This window comes from Neopelma chrysocephalum, unplaced genomic scaffold (assembly GCF_003984885.1).
Source record: "Neopelma chrysocephalum unplaced genomic scaffold, ASM398488v2 Primary Assembly neopelma1_101, whole genome shotgun sequence".
Taxonomy (NCBI): domain Eukaryota; kingdom Metazoa; phylum Chordata; class Aves; order Passeriformes; family Pipridae; genus Neopelma; species Neopelma chrysocephalum.
In genome coordinates this window covers 879,748-902,864 of record NW_020897764.1, presented here as the reverse complement: position 1 = coordinate 902,864, position 23,117 = coordinate 879,748, and the positions used below count along the sequence as shown (strand labels likewise).

Genomic DNA, 23,117 nt, shown 5'->3' with positions numbered 1-23,117 from the left:
ATTACCACAGTTTTTCTGGCACAAGGGATAACGAGGCAGATTTGTCTCCAGTTTCCTTGCAGGGTCATCCCCCAGCAATGTATATCACAGAATGCAGACGTGGCAGAGCAAGCAGAATGAAACCCAATAGTTTGTTCCTCAGCAAGGCCCACAACTGGCAGTCACATGAGTCCCAGTGCTGTAATATCATGGGATACCTGGGAGCAGGCCAGCCCCAAACCACCTCCAGCGTGGAAGATGCTTAAAATCACTCACAGCTAGGTCCAAAATGAAAGGTTCAGTGGTGTGACCAGGGCACCAGGTTGGGAAAATGCCAACACTTCTAAAAAGATATGGTTAGATTCCTGGGTTGGGCAAATCTCATGAGAAAAAGGACAAATCTTTGCACCAAATCCAATTGTGTTGCCCCACATCCCTGGGATGTGCTTTTAATTGAATGCTTCTTTGAGGTTTTCTTGTGATCCACAGTCAGAAAGGAAACATCTACATCAAGTTTAGTTATTGTTCCCTTGAAACACTCGAGTAGAACAGAAGAAAGGAAGATGAGAAAGGAAGTACTGGGTGATTTTTTTTTTCCACAAAAATAACTGGCAGCAAGGGCAGAAATGGGTGCACTGATGATTCACCAGCACACACAGACTTCTGAATATTGATCTGAACTGACACTTGAACCTCTCTGTGTGGTGCAATTCCACTTGAAGTCACGTTGGCAAAACTCAGCAAAGCCACATCTCTTGTACAGATGTGACAGAAAAACTCTTGGCCCAGCAGAGACAGAAACTACAAATTCTAAGAATGCAACTACAGACCCTTAAAGAGTGGAAGGATTGTGTTATGCTTGGCTTGTTCTCACATCCTTTATCCTTATCACCATTCCTGGTCAAATGGGCTCCAAAGCATCCAAACACATGCCCTTAATACTGATCTTTAAGAATAACCATTTAAGTTCTGCTGCAGACCCATATAGAGCAAGGCTTAAAGTTAACCCATGTCACTAGGAAACTTCATAGCTACAGCAAAAAAAAGGTGTAATAAGGTAATCCCTCACCTGCAACATGGATCCTGAAGGTGAGTTTCTGGCCAGCAGCCTCGCAGCTGTACTCCCCAGCATCCTTCTTCTCCACCTGACTCACCACCAGACGACGAGATTTGCCCTCTGACTCCACCTTGAACTTCTTGCTGGAGGTGATCAGCTTCCCATCCTTGTACCACTTCACCTCAGTCTTGTCCTGGGCCACCTCGCAGCTCAGAGTGGCATCTTCTGAGAGTGCAGCTTTCACCTCTTTCTGCACCTTCTCCTTGTGGACAAAGGCATCTTCTGCCTCTGAAATAGGGAAACAATTTAAAAATATACATAAGATGTAAACAGCTTGTGACAAGAAGATATTACATGTATTTGGTGTAGGTGCTCTGCAGTGCTGGGTTAACCATGGGACATGATGATCTTACAGGACTTTTCCAACCTAAATAATTATTTGATTCTACAATAATTTCTTGTAAGTAACACAGCTTTGCAGTTCTTTTTATCACACAAAACCCTCAAAAAACAGTCCATGTAGTTACACCTCTCTGACTCGTCTTCATGAACAGCTCCACCACCTTATTTTCAAATTTCTTGTAATGAAGAGAAAGATAAAATTCCTCCGTTGTGTCTTTGTGATATTCCTACTCCCCACATTTGGAACGAGCCAAATACAGCACAGTTACGAGTTGTCACCTCCACTATCACATTACTTGCAGGATTTTAACAGGTATTTTAGATTAAGACTGGGTGTTGTTCAGAAAATATCATGTAACCCAATCTCAAAGAAATGACAAAGACACAGTTCTTAATATGGAAAAATACTTGAGCTACATAGCATATAAAACTGGCCTATAAAAGTTGAAGTATACTTATATTTCCTAAAAAAAAAAAATCTGATTTTTCAGCAAACTGGCCATAGGGAATCTTGTTTTAATACTCAACAAAAGATACAAGAATCAAGGGTTTAAAATCACTTTCTTCCATGGCACCACTTTGAATTTCCATCTCAACAAGTGGAGTTGGCATCAAAAGAATATCTTGTGAATTTACCAGTTAATTAGGTATATGCATTGATAAAATTCAACTGTCACCTTACTAAGTAGCACTGACTGAGAAATTGCATCTTTTATTCATTAATGATTGTTTTGCCTGGTTCTCCTTTAACCAAAAACTGATGTGGTCACCTTTAGCTTTTATATTAATGTACATTTGAGATGTGGAAGGAGAAATGGACCCTAAATAAATGAGCTGCTACATTTTTTCCCCACTGATTTTCCACAAGACTTGATAACTGCACAAGAAGGGTAACATCAAGTGGGCCCACTTGATGGACATCACACAGCAAAGGCAGCCTATGACTGTTTGGGTTCCCAGGTTTTTACTGGAGCACTGAAGTCCATGATTTTATTGAACAGAAGCACCAGCTCCACAGGAAATGCTGGATTAGCAAGTGGTTTCCCAGTGCATTCCAGCTGCAGTGCAAACATGGAAGATAATTCATCCACCCAGACTGAGGTATTTGGGCCTCACCTGGTGAAGGTGACATTGAGAAAGAAACGTGTTGAGGGGCTGGAGCATGTCCAGGGAAAGGAACGGAGCTGGGGAAGGGGCTGGAGTGCCAGGAGGGGTTGAGGGAGCTGGAGGGGCTCAGCCTGGAGAAAAGGAGGCTCAGGGGGGACCTTCTGGCTCTGCAACTCCCTGACAGGAGGGGGAAGCCGGGGGGGGGGGGGGGGGGGCAGGCTCTGCTCCCAAGTAATTAGCAACAGGATGAGATGAAATGGCCTCAAGCTGTGCCAGTGGAGGTTGAGATTGGATATTAGGGAAAATTTCTTCCTGGAAAGGGTGGTCAGGCACTGGAAGGGGCTGCCCAGGGCAGTGGTGGAATCCCCACCCCTGGAGGTGTCCAAGGAAGGGCTGGATGTGGCACTCAGTGCTCTGGGCTGGGGGACAAAGTGGGGGTTAGTCACAGGTTGGACTTGATGACCTTGGAGGTCTTTCCCAGCCTCAGTGATTCTTAAAGGCTCGTGGTTCTCCCTGGCAGTCATGGTGAGCCCCTTCCATAACCTGTGTCCCTCCCTTCCTCTCCCAGTCACTCTCTGCAGCCTCCCAGGGCCATCCTTTACTCCTCCTTTCTGACTTTCTCCTCTGCATCCCATCTCATCATGTCTGTGCTCTGAGTGGCAGCAGCTGCCTGGGAGGGCGAGGAGAAGGGATAAGCTCAGGTCAAGTTCCTACACTGCTGACTGGAGGGTCCTGGAGCCACATCACAGCCTTGCTATGAACATTGCACAGCCCATGGAAAGAGAGATATCCTGCAGGGAGCAAACCAGAGCAGGAATCCAGCTTATAGGCTTTAAACTTGAGCTCCTGTGTTTATATTGGCTGTGGCAGGGGTGTAAGGAGGTGTCATTGCCATTTAGAAGGCACGTGGCCTATGCTGGGTGATGTAAAACTCCTCAAAGGCACGTGGCAGCAGCATTTTGGTATCTAAAAGAGCTCAACCACACACCAGGGCTTGCATCCAAAACTGGTTTCAAAATTATAAAGATTTGATGTCCATTTACAGCTTGGATTTGGAATGTGCAGGGTGCACCAAATGAGTTACAGACCAGTCTGTGTCCATGGGTGCTCTGTCTAAAGTGTCAATTTAGCAGAGAAGGAACATTCCTGCTCCATCTCACTTGCCCTCTTCATTCCTGGGCTTTAATATAAACCATTTTTATAGTGATTAGGAAATGGGACTAAAACTTTTAACCAGCTCCTGAAGTGATTTACACGGTAATTTGCCTTATAAATTTATTTTAAACTTCAGCAAGTTTATTCAGTGCAGGTGACATTTCCAACCTCAGCCGAAGCTGGTCAGGGAAGTTTCAGTGGAACTGAGGAAAACCATTTTCATCACATGGAGCTTTCTCCACTTTCAAATATGGATTTCCCTGCATACCATGAATCTTGAAAGAACCAGATTTCAGAGTCAGCTCTTTTTCTACACGTCCAACCCAGTCCCAAGGCGTGCAGTAACCCCTTCTTTTTATATTAATCCAAAAAAGCCACAGCTGCATCCCAAAACTCAACACTGAGGGTCTAACCTTCATCCTGCCCTTAAACAGGGCAGGCTTTGTGCTCCCAGTGCTCCTGGAGTACAGGAACCCTGAAAAGCTTTCCAAGTCCAAGGGTAACGGGATAAATTAAGACCTAGAAAGCCTCTGCACTTTGGGATAACGGAGTAAGAGACGGATTTCTGCCGCAAAAAGATCCAACCGCCCAGAGTACTCATAATCCCTCCTGACTTTCACACCGGATCGTTTTCCAGCCAGTGCTGGACCAGGATGTCATGTTACAGTTGTTCCCATGAGGAATACAGCAACGGTAGCCAGGCAATCTCTCCTCTCAGGGCACAGGGGGAGGGTGTTGCGTTACCCTGCGCCACCGGGAAGTCATCCGGCCTGAGAGGGCTGAAAACCTTTGGGTTCTGAGGCAGACAGCTAAGAATAGCCCTCAGAGACAGAAATTCCAGTGGAAAAGCACTAAATTTCTGTGTTTTCTACCCATACCTCTGTGGGAACTTATGAACCAGGTTCAACAGTTGACCACGTACTTGGTTTATACCAGTTTTGCCCAGAGAAGCTGTGGCTGCCCCATCCCTGGAATTGTTCGAGGCTACATTGGACAGGGCTTGGAGCAACCTGGGATAGTGGAAGGTGTCCCTACCCATGGCAGGGGGGTTGGAACTAAGTCATCTTTAGAGTCCCTTCCAACCCAAACCGTTCTAGATTTCTTTGATGATCCTTCCATCACTGTCCATGTTGAATTTTCTCTGGAAGGTGCCTCTCAATTCTATCCTTACTGTAACTCATCCTTCACTGAAACTGGCAGCTCTCTCAGGGAAAAGGATAAGCTACAGAATTCATGGCAAAGATCCAAAGTGCCCCAGCTCACATCCTGGGTACCCCACAGAGGGTGGAGTCAACAGACTCCCAACACAGTTGCTCTTCTATACAGCTGATAAAGTGCCAAACCTCTGCCAAACTGTGGTCCCAGGGGGTTTGGTGCTGTAAGAAAGCAGAGGAGAAAACAGATTCGCTGTTCTGATCAGCTCTGAGACTAGAATTGTAGTGTTAACAAAGAGGGATTTGGCTGTAAAGACAGTGAAGTGTTACTAATATTAATTAAAAAAAATTAAACTCTTTCTTATCATCCAATTCAGAAATAATTACTCAGAATGGAGCTGATTCCATGGCTGACTAGATCCTGAGATAAAGTTTACCAGACCTCTTGCAAAATATACTGAGACCAAAGAAATCCTAGAATCATTCAGGCATGGAAGATCATCAAGTCCAACCATTAACACCGTGCTGGCAGGTCCATCACTAACCCTGTCCCCAAGGGCCACATCTACAGGGCTTTTAAATCCCTCCAGGGGTGGTGACCCCACCACTGCCCTGGGCAGCCTGTTCCAATACCTGACAACCCTTTTGGTGCAGTATTTTTTCCTAATATCCAATCTAAACCTCCCCTGGTGCAACTTGAAGCCATTTGCTCTTGTCCTCTCACTTGCAATGAAAGAGGAAAGAGCGACTTTCATGGAAGAATATCCATAACAGGAGGAGAAATACCAGCAATGACGATCAAACTGGAAGAGGTCCTTTAACACAGTGCCTGCTGCTGAAAAGTCTGTTCACTTCATCTCAGCCTAAGGACACACACAGGGAGCTGAGGAGCTGATATCAGGATACAGAATCAAAGAATCACAGAATCCTTGGGGTTGGAAGGGACCTCTGGAGACCATCCAGTCCAACCCCCTTGCCAAGGCAGGGTCACCTGGAGCAGGTGACACAGGAATTTGTCCAGGTGGGTTTGGAATGTCCTCAGGGAAGGAAACTCCACACCCTCCCCTGGGCAGCTGATCCAGTGCTCTGCCACTCTCAGTGTAAAGAATTTCTTCCTCAAGTTGAAGTGAAACTTCCTGTGTTTTAGTTAATGGCCATTGCTCCCTCCCCATCCTGTCGCTGGGCACCACCAAAAAGACTGGCACCATCCTCTTGGCACCCACCTTGGGGATATTTATCTGCATTAATGAGATCCCCTCTCAGTCTTCTCTTCTCCAGACTAACCAGGCCCAGCTCCCACAGTCTCTCCTCATAAGAGAGATGCTCCAGACCCCTCATCATCTTTGTGCCCTCCACTGGACCCTCTCCAGGAGCTCCTTGTCATTCTTGTACTAAGGAGCCCAGAACTACTGGTACCTACAGGTAAACTCTTGATCCGCCCAGTCCTGCACCCAGATTCAAAGAAAAGCCAATTAAATAAAAACCAAAATATGTCTCCCACCTGTGACATGGATCCTGAAGGTGAGTTTCTGGCCAGCAGCCTCGCAGCTGTACTCCCCAGCATCCTTCTTCTCCACCTGACCCACCACCAGACGACGAGATTTGCCCTCCGACTCCACCTTGAACTTCTTGCTGGAGGTGATCAGCTTCCCATCCTTGTACCACTTCACCTCAGTCTTGTCCTGGGCCACCTCGCAGCTCAGAGTGGCATCTTCTGAGAGTGCAGCTTTCACCTCTTTCTTCACTTTGTCCTTGTTTGTAAACACAACTTCTGGCTCTGTCAGAAAACCACAGCAGTCACACACAGCTTTTTGCAGTCGTCTTCTCCAGAGCTTAATCAAGAGGAACCCACAAGGACCATCCAGTCCAACCCTCAGCCCTGCACAGGACCATCCCCAGGAGTCACACCCTGTGCCCCAGAGGATCATCCAAACCCTCCTGGAGCTCTGGCAGCCTTGGGGCTGTGCCCACTGCCCTGGGGAGCCTGGTCAGTGCCCAACCACCCTCTGGGGGAAGAACCTTCTCCGGAGATCCAACCTGACCCTGCCCTGACACAGCTCCAGCCATCCCCTGGGTGTTGTCCCTGGTCCCCCCAGAGCAGAGCTCAGTCCCTGCCCCTCCTCTGCCTCTCCCCACGACGTTGGAACTGCACTGATGTCTCTCCTCAGTCTCCTCTTCTCCAGCTGAACACACCAAGTGCCCTCAGTGTCCTCACACGGCCCCTCAAGGCCCTTCACCATCTCCATAATGGCCCATTAGTACAAGAAAGCACCTTCATCTGTATTTTGCTAAGAGGTGAATAGATACAGGAATTTTATGGGAATTCTGGTGTAGTGTTAAAACCTCACAGTTTTAGCACAGATTTGAACCTGGATCTTAGAGCACCATCAGGCACTGCCTGAAACCTTCTCCCTCTTCTCTTTTTCTCTTCCTATGTCTCTCCAAGATTCCAGTGAATCTGGAGGGAATAGCCCTTGTATCCTCATATCCAGGCACTGTTGCTCTTTTTCTGCCTATTTGGGTCACTCAAATTCAGTCATTCTCCATCTAATCACAAAATGGTTCAGGTTGGAAGGGACTTTAAAGTTCATCTCATTCCAACCCCCTGCCATGGGGGCAAGGACACCTTCCACTAGGTGTGGAAGCAACCAGGTTGCTCCAAGCCCCATCCAACCTGGCTTTGAACACTTCCAGGGTTGGGATCTAATCAGAGCTCCTCAAGCATCCCCACCTTCCCTTTTACCTATCCCTGCACCTCTGCTATGGCCTCACACTGTGCCTCTGTGGGAGTTTTTCCACAGACACACCAGCTAATTTTGAGAGGAGAAGGAATTTCCATCCCTGCCCATCATTTCTTTGTGATTTCAACTACTCATGGATGCAGAACTGTGGGTATTGTCATGAAATCTGGCCAAAAAATCAGCCCTCTGGCTGAGATATTTCACCCCAGAGAGACCATGAGATGACCCTCTGAACGTAAGATCTGACTCAGAATGGAATATTCCCTTATCTTTGGCATTTCCAGCGTTTCCTCACCTCTGACTTTGACTTGGAATGTTATTCTGTCACCCTTCACCTCGCAGGTGTAGCTCCCTTGGTCTTGCTGGGTCACCCTCTTGACGATGAGCTTTCGTTGTGTCCCCTGGGACACCACTGTCGTCCTCTGGTCCTGCTTCACCTCGGTGTGATCCCTCTTCCACACCACAGCTCCGCTGGCAGCTGACACCTCACACACCAGCTCCAGGGTTTCAGAAGGACTGACTGATACTTCTGGAGTCGTCTTGGGCTTGTTGACAAAAGTAACAGCTTCGTCTGGAGCGAAAAAGGGAAAGCAGTTCATGCCTTGATTCGGGTTTATCAGCAAAAAGGGAGGACACGGCAATCACTGATCATTATTTCATCATCACACACATGAATGTTGGTGCCTGACTCTCTAACAGATGGTGCAAACTCCTTCTCTGATCTTCAGATAATTGCTCTCAGCTACACTGCAATCCCATTCATCTCCCCTACATCCTCACGAATCTTTTAAATCAAGTCCAGATGACCTCCAGTTGCTGGCACTTCATTCATCACCCCTCATTTCTGATTTTCAGCAAAGTCTTAGGGATATATTGATGCCTGAATACAGAAACAGCTTTGAGAAGACTTGAAAAGACTTAAAAACACTTAAGACTTAAAAAGTCTCAGAAAATCTAGTCAGAAGTGATGAGCAGCCTTTTTAAAATGTTTCTGAGACCATTCCAGCTCCCTGATCACAATATCAGCCCCCCTGGATTAATTCTTCCCCAGACCAGGGTATATATGGAATAATTTAGTGGATAAAATATTCTCCACCTTCATTTAGGATGGAGCTCTGAGCAACCTGGTCTAGTGGAAGGTGTCCCTGCCCAAGGGACAAGATAATCTTTAAAGTCCCTTCCAACCCAAACCATTCTATGATTTTATGAATAGAGAAGTCAAGAATCTCATATGTTTTTGTGGGAACTGATCTTCCCAGCAGAGAACTCAGAACTGCCCACACAGCTCAAGTAGTTGAGGTTCCTGCATTGATGCCTCAGCTCAAACCCTGCTGCTGGCACAGGTATGAGCCGTGCAAACACACCCACAGAGAGCAAGTGTCATGAAGGGAGCAAAAACACATCATTTTTAGCAGCTCAGGTTTGTCTCAAGTGTGTTTGTAAAGGTAGAAACGAAGGCAACAAAATGGAGACAGCATCTTGATGTGAAATGTGAGCAAACCTATTCTACACACCCCGTCCCTAAGATAACAAGGAATATTTGATGGGCATGTCAGGGATTTCATACCCTTCATTCCACCAGGGCAGCTCTTGCCTCAAGAGCAAGCTGAGGGCTGCCAGTTCGAGCCAACCTTAGCTCAGTATTGCATTTCTTTCAGCAGCAACTGTTGCCCTCAATCACTGAGTATCCCAAGGACAATTGCCATGCCAGGCAAGTATTTCACTGGAAATCGTAATTATCAGGACAAGGGATAATGGCTTCAGACTGACAGAGGGCAGGTTTAGATTTAAACTGAAAGAGGGTAGATTTAGGTTAGATATTAGGCAGAAATTCTTCCCTCTGAGGGTGGGGAGGCCCTGGCACAGGTTGCCCAGAGAAGCTGCGGCTGCCCCATCCCTGGAAGTGTCCAAGGCCAGGTTGGACGGGGCTTGGAGCCACCTGGGCTAGTGGAAGGTGTCCCTGCCCATGGCAGGGGGTGGGACTGGATGGGCTTTAAGGTCCCTTCCAACCTAAACCATTCTGGGATTCTATGACTGAGGTGATCCCAATTTTCTTTGCCTGAGACACTTGATGTTTTATCATAGGAGTTACAGGTGAGATTCACCATAATCATCAAAATTTAGGTACCCAGCTCAGGTAATCCTGCAGGCTTCCTCTGTACCTGATGTTCAGACTGAGGCAGCTCCAGAACACTCTCTAAATCCACTTTAGGATGTTCTAATCAAACAGTATAAATCAATTTATACAAATTGCCTTTTAGGAATCAGTTTGGGCAGAGCCTGGTTGGCTCTTTTAGACCAGTTTTTCAGTGGGTAAAGTCAGGAACTGGGAATTACACTCTGAGTGAATTTGCATCATGTTGGATCCTCAGCCAAAGAGAACTGGAGGTGAGATGCAGAGTCAATACCTGAGCAAACACCAGCTGTGGACTGGAAGGAATCCCTCTGGCTCAGTAAATCCTGCAGCAATCCCTGAAGACAAGTGCTGTCCCAAATTAACTGGCTTTGCTGAGTTCTTAGCATCATAATAACCTGGATGTACTGCTAGAGGTCACAAGCACTCAGTTGATGCCTCTCTTAAATTTCATTGCAAGCATAATGTAGACATGCCACAAGAAGCTTTCACTTCATTTAGGACCAGGTTAAAAATTAGGCTCCAGGCATAAACCAGAAAACCACTTTTAGAAGGAAGGTTCCCACCGGGCTACGCAAATTGATTCAAGCTGGATTTCACAGATATTGAATTTCACGGATAAATTCCTGTGTCATTTCATACCCTGGCTCCATCCTGCTCTGGAATGCAGTGGTGACAAGCATTTCTCTTCTGGGCTTGACCTGACAACCACGTGCTTTCTGCAGTGGGCACGTGACAGGGACTAACAGCTTCACTCACAGTACCACAGGGAGATCACAGTGTCCTCTGGGAACAGCAGGGGATGCTTCCCTCTCAAAAGCAGGAGTTAAACTTGTCAAAAGGAGGACACAGGGCTTGCACAGTAAGGTTTTGGACCTCCTGTCTGAGGTGGTCCTAAGGTGAGGCTCGTGCTGAGCTAAAAGAATAAAGGTTCCCACCTGCTGAGCCAGGGGGTGTTTGAGTTGTGACTCCAGCCCTACTTAAAGCTTGTGTTGACTTTAAAATATCACATCATTTTTATATTATTTTGGATCTGCATAAGGACCACAACAAGAGTCAGAGCCTCTGAAAACAGTGGTGTGCAGCCTTGACCCCAAAAATCCATCAGTTTACAAGGAAGGACAAGTAAAATGACCAAAACTTTGAATTTCTCACACAGACTCTGATCCCACACTCGTGTCACGAACTTACCTGAGACTTTTAAATCAAAAGCAAGGGTGTCATCTCCAATTTTGCACGTGTAAGTTCCTTCATCTTCCTTTGTCACAGCCGAAGCCACGAGCTTGTGCAGCTTTCCTTTATCTTCCAGGGTGAATTTCTTGCTGGCTGTGATTTCTTTCCCATCTTTGTACCACTTCACCATGACATTGGCCTCGGAGGTCTCAGAAACAAATTCAGCCTGTTTTCCAGTGATGGCCTTGACAAGTCCTCCACTTTTCTCTTTGTTTATAAAGTTTGCAAGTGCTGAAACAAAATAACAGACACAGAGCTCTGGTAAAGAATTGTGTGCACATCAATAAATAAGAACATTTACATCTACATTAGGTATTCATTTATCCTAAGTCCAAACTGCATGTTTCATTATGGATCTAATTACTAGATTCCAATGCAGAAGCAGCCAAATTTCCATCATATTCCTGATTATCATGTGTCCAAAAAAAAACAGAGCACATATCCAACACAGGAGGAGAGGAAGCCCCAGGCAATAGGGCTTAAAGGTAATATCTGAGAGAGGTGAGGAGAGAAATGAAAGAAACTGGAGGGAAAGCCAGGAAAGTTATTCAGTCATTGCACTGTAACCACCTGGCAAATAAATCAGCTCTAGAAGAGGTTAAAATGCAGTCTAGATAAAATAAATTACATTAAATTAAAAATATATCTAGATATGTCACAGTACTGAAATGAAATTTATTCCTGGAAATCAACTGGAGCATAGAAAATAAACAGTAATTCTGGCATCATATTAACATGTAGTGAAATAACTGAGTCACCAATTGCCTCAAAGCAAAAGATTCAGAACCCCACCGATATCCAAGCTAAAAATGTGACCCTGAAACCACAGTTCCATCTTACTTGGGTTTAATTTTCAAACATCTTTTTAACATATTATTTTAAAGGAACCCACGCAACTGAGTCACTTTTTTGGGACTGTGCAGTCAAAGCTACTAAAAATCAAAGCCTTGGTTAGGTAAGTGTTTTTCTGGGTAGGGGAAAAGGGAGAAAAGGGAGGGAAAGGGAGGAAAAGGGGTGAAAGGGGGGGGGAAAAGGGGGGGAGGGGGGGAAGTCTGTGCCTGTGCAACCAGGGGTCTCTCTAGCTCTGGTCCTCAAGGCACTCAGTTCAATCACCAGCTTCTGGCAGGGACAGGAACCTACATTTGACCTCCCCAGGTCCCCACCAGTCCTGTCTGTCTGGGGTTTGCCAAGTCTGCTTGTTAAAAGCAATATCTACGGGCAAAGAAGTATTTGAACCTGGGAAAAAACCTGTTTTCTTTTATTGATTTTTTGGGGGGCCTCTGTTTCCAACTTGTTTCTCCAACGGCTCATGAGAGCGGAGCTTTCCCTTCGGCGAAAAAACACCCCAGTCCTTCCTCTACCCAAACACCCACGAAATCTGCAGGGACCAAACACTGCTGAGACCTCTCCTCCTTCACCACAAGTGCCAGAACTCAGTCCACAGGTTAAAATTTTGAGGGGGGCGAGGAGAGAGAGAGAGAGAGAGATGGGTCCATTCATGCACCTTTCCCTTCCTCGGAAAACCGGAGTGAAAAAATACCACCCCAGCAGCCTGAGGGAGCCGTCTCAGGTGTCCCATTCCATCTCAGGAGGTCATGTGCCAGGGGATGCCTGGCACGTGGAGCCTCGTGGCAGTGGAGGGGCTCCAGTGATAAATGGCAAGCGCCTTTTGGGGCCGGTTTTTTGGGCAGGAAGCCCAGGTGGTGACACCGCGGCCCTGGCTCGGCACAGTGGCCTCTGGGCAGCCACGTGATGCCCACGTGTGGCAGATACAGCTGAGCTGCTCCCCAAGGGATTCACCAGCTCCCTGGGACAGATAAAAGGTGGTGATGATGAAAAGTAAAACACTGGCCCAGCGTTTGTGACCCTCAGCCTAACGAGGGCGGGAGGTACCAAAGGGGATTCTCCAGGAATCAAGCTATAAACTGCAGGTATTTAAGTTACAGTTACAGCTTGACAGCAGAGATTTTAAAACAATGACAGCGATTACTCATTTGATAGTCACATAACAGCGAAGAGCACGTGGAAACAGCCATCAGTTAATTCAATTAAATCTGTGGGTAGAGCTGTCAGCATGAAAATCGATGTTAAAGGGGCAGGGAGGCAGAGAAGAAAACCAAAACTGAGAGCAGGTGCCAAGTGTAGACCGAAATTCCTCTTTATACAGATTTAGTCACATTTCTAGGTTATTTTTTCCTCTCTCCTGAGTTTGCTCTTGGAGAATAACAAAGCAAATTCTCAAATGTAAAAAAAAAAAAAACAAACAAAAAAAAACCCAACAAAACAACAACAACAAAAAAAACCCCAAAACAAAAAACCACATTACTCTGGGGGTTTGTTACTTCTACAGAGACCAAGGAGGGTGAGATGCCAGCAGAACATGATGATGAAGCACCTCAAATTCGCTTTTATGTAGAAACAGTGTGATCATTGCTGGGAAGAAGGTGAGGAGTGAGTTATGGGACAGAACATGGAAATGAAATGGTTTTATAGAGTGAACTTGGCAGCAATGCAAAATATCTGCTGAACCCACCCCAAATGATGTTTAGACTGTCCTGGAGTCAGGCTGCACACTCTGAACCTCAAATATCTTAATGACCCCAATGAGGAACAGTCTGGGGATACACTGGGGCTTTTTAGCCCAAACGTGGTCCCTTCCAAGGCAGAGCAAACTCTGCTATAAACAAGTTCATAAAAGCTTGAATGAGGCAGCTGCAAACCAATGCTGGTTCAAATCTAACAAGCAAGAAACATCAAAATGAAATTCCATTTTGCTTTTTCTTCTGTACAGCCTTCCATCTGAACACCTTGAGACAGGAATGGGCCAAGCCACCCAATGTGCCCCGGAAAGGCCTGTTTTTATCCACCAGAGTATTGAGAGAAAACAAACAAAAAATCATCAAATAATAATGATATAAAAAAAAAAATCCCACAGTGCAAAGATGAGCCTGGTCCTTCAGAACTTTAATCAGAGCTGAACTCTCTCTTCTGATGTCACACAGCAAGTGTAGGGCAGACTTGGGATCCTGTGTGTCATGTCCTGCCCCTGAGGCTGAATCCCTTCATCACAACAGCACGTTTTCCCTACCCAACACTCGACTTCCTAAAACAACACCAAGTTCCCATGGAATATCAAGATGCCAACTGGAGTGAAAGCACAGCTCTTAGCACTAAACCAGTGCTGTATCTTGCGTTCAATCCCCAATAATCCTGCTCTGGAACCACGGACACTGTCCAGGCTGGATGTGGATGGGGAATTCCCACAACTGCCTCTGGAGCTTTTTCTTTGCATCCTTTGATAACTCCATTAGTTTAGGGCAGGGACAGGCCATTAGGCAGCCCAGGCAGTCACATACCTTTCACTGAAAGCTGAAAGAGCATTTTATCCCCTTCACAGGTGCACTCATAAGCTCCAGCATCCTCTGCACAAGTGCTGCGGATTTTCAGGATGTGCCTCTTCCCCACAGTTTGAAGCTCATATTTTTCACTGGCCTTGAGCTCCTTCCCATCTTTCAGCCACTTCACTGTGGCCTCTGTGTCTGAAAGCTCAGCCTGGAGTTTGGCTTCCTCCCTCAGCCGAGCAGAGACCTTTTCTGCCTCTTTGCTCTTGTTGGTAAATCTCACTGCAGCACCTGTCAGGGCAGAAATTGTTATTTCAGCTTATATTGAGATAATTCGTCCCTGCTATGAGTTTCCTTAGACTGTGAGATCTCTAAAAGTATTAAATCCTCTTCCTGTCCTCCCACTCATGTCAGTGCTGAGCATTTTTTTTTCCAGTTCAGAAGACCTGACATGTTTTTATTGACAGTCACAAAGAAATAAAAACCCAAACCACGTTTTTCTACCGATTAATAATACTCCCAACATGCTTCTGCAGAGATTTTCACCCAAAGCCACACACATCCTTCCAGAATCAATGTCTACTCATTATGTTTTGCCAGGCAATGTGGGTAGGATACAGATGTTACTGTCATTTCATAAAGGAAGCACCCAACCTTGGTTCTTAAATGATTTACACAATACTAAGTTGTCCATCCCATACATAGTGAACTAAAAGACCTCCAAGAAAAAGCTTTGTTAGTAATTAATGCTCCTTTGCTTTTGAAAAGCTACTAGTCAGAAAGTCCAGGTGAACCTGGAGCTGAAATTACCACTTTTAAGGTGACTCAGTGGTAGATTTGGTGACAGAATCCGCTGACTGATGGTTGTGAACGACAGAAATTTGTGAGCAGTCTAGTCCTGATACCACCAGCTGGCTAGATGGACTCATTCTGAACTCTGAACTATCATGGTGATGTCATTCCCAGCACCCACATTAGTTCCCATGATGAAATTTCAGGTATTTCCCACAGCCCAGGCATCAGTGAAAGCCTCCAGCTCCACTTCTAATCATCAGGTCACAGCAACAGCCCCGTGCCTGGAAGAACAAAGGAAAATAAATACCTTTCACTCTCATCTTGGTGCTGGTCTCAACGTCGTTGGCAACAAATTTCACTTCTGCTCCATCATCCTTCTTGGTGACATTCTTTATGACGAGGGTGTGAGTGGTTTGGGTTCTCTTGATGATGCAGGTCTCACTTTCCTGTAAGACTTTACCATTGAGGTACCAGGTGCCAGAACACGTCTTGGTGAGGTCGACAGTAAACAGGGCATCCCCTCCAGGTACAGCCTCAGCTGCTGTCAGGGGGCTTTTCACAGCCAGCACTGGTTCTAGGGAGGAACAACACCACACATCTCTGAGAAGAAGACACAAGATAGTCCCGCTGGAGGACAGTTCATCCTAAGAACAAAGTTCTCAGGGTAAAAAAGACACAAGCATAAAATCCTGCAGTCTTATATAGAAGGCAATCAATGCTCAGTCTGTAGGATTTGTTTCCTACAGCCTCAAGTTCTTGACCTCTGGATTAGGGTAAATCCTGTTTTTTCAGGGGGAAGAAAAGGCATATTTTGCTGATATTTTTTATCCCCTAAGATATTTAAAGGCATAAGCCTGAAACGCCCAGGGTTCCCTATAAGGGTGTTATTAATTTAATAACCAACACAATTCTTAGATTTCAGAAGGATCCTAAGGAGTCACTCCTAGATATTCCTACTAGTCACTTGTAGATATTCTAGGAATATATACATTCTAGGAATGTCTAGGAATATCTACAATTCTAGGCATTTTCAGGCAGCAAGGGAGGGAAAGGGTGACGCAATAACAAGACACAGCATAATCAAGGTCTTCTAAATCTTGTCTAGTGCAGTGAATCCAAGGAAAAAACACACTGGCACCCTAGAACTAAAGTAAACCCCCAATATTTCTCCCAGTAACTCCAAGATTTAAGAGAGACTGGTTAGAACCTGGTCTTCATGATGGTATCATCACCCATAAATATTCTCTAGGTGCAAGACGGAGATCTCACACATATATTGAAAATTATATCCTAAGTCCACCCCAAGTTTTACTCTCATACCAAACCTAGAAGAAGACTTAATGGGTTTAGGGTTCATTGCAGAGAGCTCTGCCTCTCACACAGCTGGACATGAGATATTGGAATATAAGCACACTCACAGCTCTACCACAGAAACCCAATCACCACCCAACTTTGGTGGCAGTCAGGGGTTGACATGAAGTAGGAGAACCAGCAGTGAAGGGGGGGGGAAAAAAGGTTTTTCTGTGCCATTGCTCCATCCTCAAAGTCACGGGAGATGTTTTCAAACCACCCACGCGCCCGATCGCCCCAGGTCAGGTTTCGTGCTCACCAAGGTGGACACTCCCGGGGAATTCCAGGTAGGGGCTCTGTCCATAGGAGTTGACTGCAGACACTCTGAACTGATAATCAGCCTCTTCTGCCAGGTTGCTCACGGTGAGCTCTGGGGCAGGGACGTGGGACTCGTGGCACCTCACCCAGGTGAAGCCGGTGAGTTTCTTGCGTTCCACGATGTACCCGTCGACTGGAATGGGCCGGTCCATCTTGGGAGGGGACCATGCCAGGGTCACTGAGGTTTCTGTTTTATTTTTCACCACAGGGTCGGCTGGGGGTTGGGTGGGAGGTTTTTTGGGCGCTGCACAAGGAAAAATAATAAATAAAAAAAATTAGAGGAAGAAGTTTATGCTGGAGTAGAAAAGCCGCTGTGCGTCTCCCGGAAAGCTTATGCTGGACTAGAAGTTACTCTTGCTTAATAAGCCTCCCTAAAATGTTGATGTGAGATGGAAAAGCAAGGGAATGGATAGAAGATGCTTTTGGGGTGCATTACACATACAGCATAGAATCATTACAGTTGGAAGAGACCTCTGAAATCGTCGAGTTCAACCTTTAATGTACAACATTCTCATTTGCACGGAAACGTGTGATTTCTACACAATATTAAAATTGTCAACACGGACAATCTTCCACAAACACTGTAGACTTAAGTCTTCAGTGCTAGACACAGACCCATCCTGCTGCCTACACAGCTCCTGAGCAAAGCAGACTAACACTCAGCTCTTCATTTTCGCTCAGAAGATGGGTAAAACCACCACCAAAGGTTTTTCAAACCTTTTGGAATTATGGACATTTCAGATGCCTGTTATGCAGGCTTAGATGTTCTCTGCAGCCTCTTCCTTGTGGGTGTTTGTTCTCTGTCCTGCTTCTGTATTTTATGTTATCCCCACTCAGAAGGTCTGTTGTAACTTTGTGTTAATTACAGTTAATTGATATTATCATTGGGGACCTCTGTTTTACTAACTTATACAGAACCAGATTTTGAGAATTAATTTCAAAAGGAAACGACATAAAGACAATGTCCCCTCTGTGAGACCCCATAATTGCAGAGATGTGATTATTTCATGGTACCTGAGGCCACAAACTTCTCCCTGTAGGTATTTGCATAGTGAATATTTGTGTTCACCCTTCTCATTCCTCTTGGAATCCTTTGGAGAAGACTCAAGTCCCATCAGGGTCATTCACTACAGGCTGCCACTGATATCATCAAGAGACTGGGAATTATCTGATATGCTCTAGTTACACCTCTACTGATGTGGCAAAGGATTAATTTCATTTAATTTTGGCTATTTGAAAGGTGTCTGGGTTAAGTCAGCCAACCAGACTCCAGCTCTAATCCCATGGAGAACAGCACTCTCAGGAGCAACCCACCCCAGCTCAGAGAAGGTGTGGGAGATGGGTGAAACAATCCCACACTGCACATCCTCAGCTACTCATGGCTGTGGAGGGAGCCTGTAGGAGGAGCCTAAACTAAAATCTGAGCTCTGGGACAACTGATCTTCTTCCTGCCTCAGTTTACCCATCTTTAAAACGGGCATGGTAACAACGCAGGACACTGAGCAAACGATACACAAAGACTGCCTGTGTGTTATAAATGCTGCTTGAACAGCCAACACCAGTTTTCTCCAGCTAATTTGAAGAAGACACGAGCATAGTACACAGGATTCTCCAAGCAGATGGCCAGAGATGTTACATAAATAGACACAGAAGTGTTTTGGGGTGCACAGTTACCAGCCTGTCAGTAACTCTGGTCACAGCTAGATGTCAAAGGTCCCACTAGGGTAACATTAAGCTGAGTATTAAGCCCTGGAATGAGATCTCTTGACCTTACCACCAGAAATGGTCATGTCATATTTTCCTCAGTGATATCTGTTTGTGGGAAGGCAGCTTCCTACCTTTTTCCTGTTCCATCAAATCAACACTTTATCCGTAACTGAAACAGCAGCGTCTGAAACCAAACTGAACTTTGTTGTTCCCATTGAATTGGTTGGATGTTACAGCTTTCCAAACACCTTAGAAACTGTCACGAAGCCAAATGTGACACTTAGGAATTTTTTTCCCATTTTGATTCATTGGCATCAGAATGTCCCAGTCAAGTTTAGATAACACAGCAGTTATTAATCTTTAAATCAAAGATTCTGTTTTGCCACTGACTGATTGCAGTCAGTGGCAGGGGGGAGAAAAAAAGCATCATTCTTCCCAAATTATTACTAGAATGGATTATTTGTTCACATACAGACTGGAACTGCAGCAGAGCAAGAAACCATGTGCAGTTTTGTCTTAAATGAAGAAGGTTTTGCCTGGGAAATGCAGTGTCATCAAAATAAGGCTAAACAAAATTAAACAACTTCACCAAAATCTCATTTCAGGCCCAATCTCAACCACATTGCACCTGCTGCTACTGCTGTGTCAAGACACAGGTTTGTGCCATGTCCTTTCCCAGGACTGCTCTTGCCCAGAGCAGCTGTGAGTTCCCCATCCCTGGAAGTGTTCAAGGCCAGGCTGGATGGGGCCCTGAGAAACATGGTCTAGTGGAAGGTGTCCTGGCCTGCAGCTGAGGGCTGGAACTCACTGATCCTTAAGGTCCCTTCCAACCCCAAACCATTCTGTGATTCTCTGACTCCTCTCTCTGTGTTTTGATCCCTCCAAAAACACCTCATAACACTCGTGTTTTTCAGGCTGTTGGCTTTTTGTGGGCAGACATCAGACCTTCTGCTGTCTTTGGACAACCAAATCACCACGGTGGCTCCCAAAACAAGGCGGGAGCACCGGGCTCGCTGGGGGAGGCACAACACCGAGGCCAAAATAAACGGGAATCTTACTGGTCACAGTGAACTGGGTGGTAGTCCTGCTTTCATCAGCCAGGAAGGCAATCTCCCCAGCATCTTCCACCTTGCACTCTCGGATGGTCATGGTGTGCTGTTTGCCAGAGCGTGTGATGGAGATGCGGTCGCTGGGCTTCACCTCTTCCTTGTTTTTGAGCCACCGGACGTTCTGGCAGTCGTCGTCCAGCTCCACGCAGAAGGTGGCTGTGTCGTGGATGAACACCGCAGTCTTCCGTGGAAGCTTTTTAATTATGTTCCCTTCGAAATGAGAAAGCAATCCTGGTCAGCAAACAGCAGGTATCAAAGATTTTGGCAACGCTGGCCCACCCCGACTGTGACAGGACGAGTCCGCACCTAATCAAAATATTATAGACGCTATGCAGACACCCCTAAATGAATTCTCAGGCTTTGAGGGTGCAGAACAGATAATCCCAAGGGCTCATTTTGGCCTTTAAAGAGAGAAAAACCATCCTGTTTGACTGCAGTCACTCATGTTTCCCATCTACCACACAGAGTCTGCTGTGGGTAAGCACAAGGTACGTGGCCTTGCCAAGAGCAGATTTGACAGTGATACAGCTTTCAATGCCCAGATATGCTGGGAATTCAAATTAAAACTTTGCTGAAGTAGGTCAGTCTTAAGCCAGACAGGTCTCTTGTCTATCTCTGGGATTTTGCCTCCTTCAAATTTACCACTAAATTACATAACCAAGATGACAAATGCGTCAGTCACCTGAATTCACAGAAAATACACAAAAAACCCTCAGACTTCTTCTTGGAATCAACCCAGAAATTCATGTGGAATGAACTGCACTTATTTGTGTCCTTTCCAAATGGCTGTGATTATTACCACATAATAGAATAACCTCAGAGTTACAAGATGTGACTAATCACAGGAAAGACTGGACAAAGCCTCAGGAGCCAACCCCAGCTGACAGATGGTGACAGGCTCAAGCTCCAGACCAGTCTTTGCAAGGTGAAAGAGCCCTCACCCAGAGCTGTTTAATAAGCAGTGCTGAACTCCCTCATGAAGCAACAGGTCAGGCACAGACAGGTTTCATCAGAAGGGTTCAAAAGACCTGATTCTCTGCTCATCCTCCTCCTTGGCCCCACTGCCCTCAGCAGTGTCCCCATCCCTGCAGCCCTTTATGTCCAGCCATGTGCTCTCACATCCTCCCAAACCCATCTTTCTCTCTCCAAGCTTCTCCTCTCAGGGCAGGCACAAGGCTCCCCCAGGAAGGCTTTGCCTCCTTTCTTTCCAGGGAGCTCCACCTGACTCAGTCACTCTCTCTTTAATGGAACATACCATTACAGCACAAACAAGTAAAGAAATTCCAGCTGTCCCACTGGGGCCAAACACACTTACAGAGCTTGGCTGGTCTAGACCTAATGGAAGGTGCAACAATTAGTGCCTGTCTGAACTATCCCACGTCTCCAGACTAAATTCTTCCTCCTGCATCCACCTGTGGGCACTCTCAGCCTTTTGCTGATGATGCAAAAAGGAATTTGCACAAGGAATACATCACCCAGCTTGTCTTGCAGCAATTTGTGGACAGAAGAAATCCCTCTGGTTTTACTGGGAGTAAGGTCAGGCTTCCAGTGAGTCAGGACAAGAGCAATCCTGTAGCTGTGACAGGTCTCCAATGCCTGCAACTCTGCTCTCTGTGTCTACTCAATGTGAGACACCTCCACCATCCCAACTCTACCCCTACTTCCACTTCAGTCTGAAACCACCACGAGATTCAGGAGACTTAGACCTGGATATCCACATTTTGTCCTTTTCTTATCAGCTTTCCAAGCTCCAGAGAACAGCTCCAGCTGCCAGGGATCTGGAGTGTGGATCTGGTTTCCAATCTAAATCACGTTGGTGCTGACTGCAGCCTGCACCACACGTCAGACAACAAACCACAGCTGCTAAACCCTCTTCCTAGCGTGGTCAGCACCACTCTCAGACAAGATTCACCCCTGTGTTCACAGGACACCACACAAGGCATGTGTGACAGTGGCAGGGGACCCATCTGGTGGTCATGTTGAGGAAAGTCTACAGTGCTGGGCTACAGCTCAGGACACCTCAGAAGGCCCTTTCAGCATAGGTGCCCGCTGGGTGACATATCCTGTGCAGAAACTCACTCTGTCCCTGCTCCCTGACCCTGTGTCCCAGATGTACCTTGGTAGGAGCTCCAGGGACCCACTGACCAACCATTTCATTTAATGGCATGAAGTTGTGTTGGGAGGTTTAGGTTGGATATTAGGAAAACATTCTTCCCCCACAGGGTGGTTGGGCACTGAACAGGCTCCCCAGGGCAGAGGGCACAGCACCAAGGCTGCCACAGCCCCAAGAGCATTTGGACAACACTCTCAGGGACAGGGTGGGATTGTTGGGGTGTCCTGGGCAGGGTCAGGAGCTGTACTTGGTGATCCCTGTGGGTCCCTTCCAACCCAGGATAATCTATGATTCCTCTCACACCCTAAGGGACTCTGTTCTTGTTCACTGCACACATGGATGTGGCGAATGCCACTCACAAGGTTGAGTCTGGAGTTTCATGCACGAATCTCACACTATGGCAGGCAAGATTTGCCTGATCTACAACACTGAGCCTTCCTTACCTTGGACAGACAGCTCTGCAATGGTCCTGCTCCCTTCTTTCATCTCGCAGATGTAAACGGCGTCATCGTCGGCGGTGACGTTCTGCACGGTGAGCCGGCGGTACGTGCCCTCCTCCTCGATGTTGTACTTCTTGCTCTGCCTGAGCTTGGTCTCCTCCTTGAACCAGGAGGTCTCTGTCCCGGGAACGGGCACCTCGCACTGGAAGGTGGCAGATTCCTTCTCCCTCACCTCGAGGTCCTTCAGTTTTTCCTTGAAGGGTATGGCGGGTTCTTCAGAGGGTGAAAACAGAAAGGGAGGGACAAGAGTTTGTGATGAGAGTGGGTTTGGGTGGGATTTTAGGAAGAAATTCTTCATTGTGAGGGTGGGGAGGCCCTGGCACAGGTTGCCCAGAGAAGCTGTGGCTGCCCTTGTATCCCTGGAAGTGTCCAAGGCCAGGTTGGAGTAAAAGCCCTTAAAAGTGATCCTGCAAAAGTTGGGTCAATAACAAACAATCTGGTGATGGGAGAGAGCTCAGGGCAGCAATTCTGGGTGAGTGTGAGCAGCTGAGCTGCTCAGCTGGTGCAAGAACCAATGTTTTAGGGGTCTTGCAGCAGAAGTGAGCTCAGCAGAGAGATCTGAAAGGGCACAGATGGATGGGAGGTGGCTGAGCACAGGATTGATGTGGGGAAAGCACAGAAGTAACTGAGGGAGGATTTTTCTGTGCTCCCCACCAGCACCAAAGACCCTGTATCAGCTTTTGTCAATGACAAAAGACAAAGAACTAGAGAATGAGCCCAAGTCTCCCAAGTGCCTCTGCCTCCCTCCAGCTGTGGGGCTGCAGAGCTCTGGCTTAGGGAGAAACTGGAGTGTGGATCAAACACACAGAACAGCTGCATGACAGGGAGGGAAGTCATTTTATGAACTGAACCATGTCTAATTCCAGTGACAGCTGAGCAGTGACATCATCCTGATACCCCAGACCAAAAGTGGAGAAAGGGG

The 23,117-nt window shown here is 46.5% G+C and overlaps 1 protein-coding gene across 1 annotated transcript in view; it reads right to left on the bottom strand.

Moving 5' to 3' along the window:
• The window catches only part of OBSCN (obscurin, cytoskeletal calmodulin and titin-interacting RhoGEF), a 183,147-nt gene that overhangs the window by 144,433 nt on the left and 15,597 nt on the right, over positions 1 to 23,117 (bottom strand). The window contains 9 exon segments of the mRNA XM_027695511.1: positions 1,049 to 1,324; positions 6,356 to 6,631; positions 7,891 to 8,166; positions 10,921 to 11,193; positions 14,319 to 14,594; positions 15,406 to 15,672; positions 16,708 to 17,010; positions 19,532 to 19,792; positions 22,139 to 22,408. Of these exon segments, the coding sequence (XP_027551312.1) occupies positions 1,049 to 1,324; positions 6,356 to 6,631; positions 7,891 to 8,166; positions 10,921 to 11,193; positions 14,319 to 14,594; positions 15,406 to 15,672; positions 16,708 to 17,010; positions 19,532 to 19,792; positions 22,139 to 22,408 (2,478 nt within the window).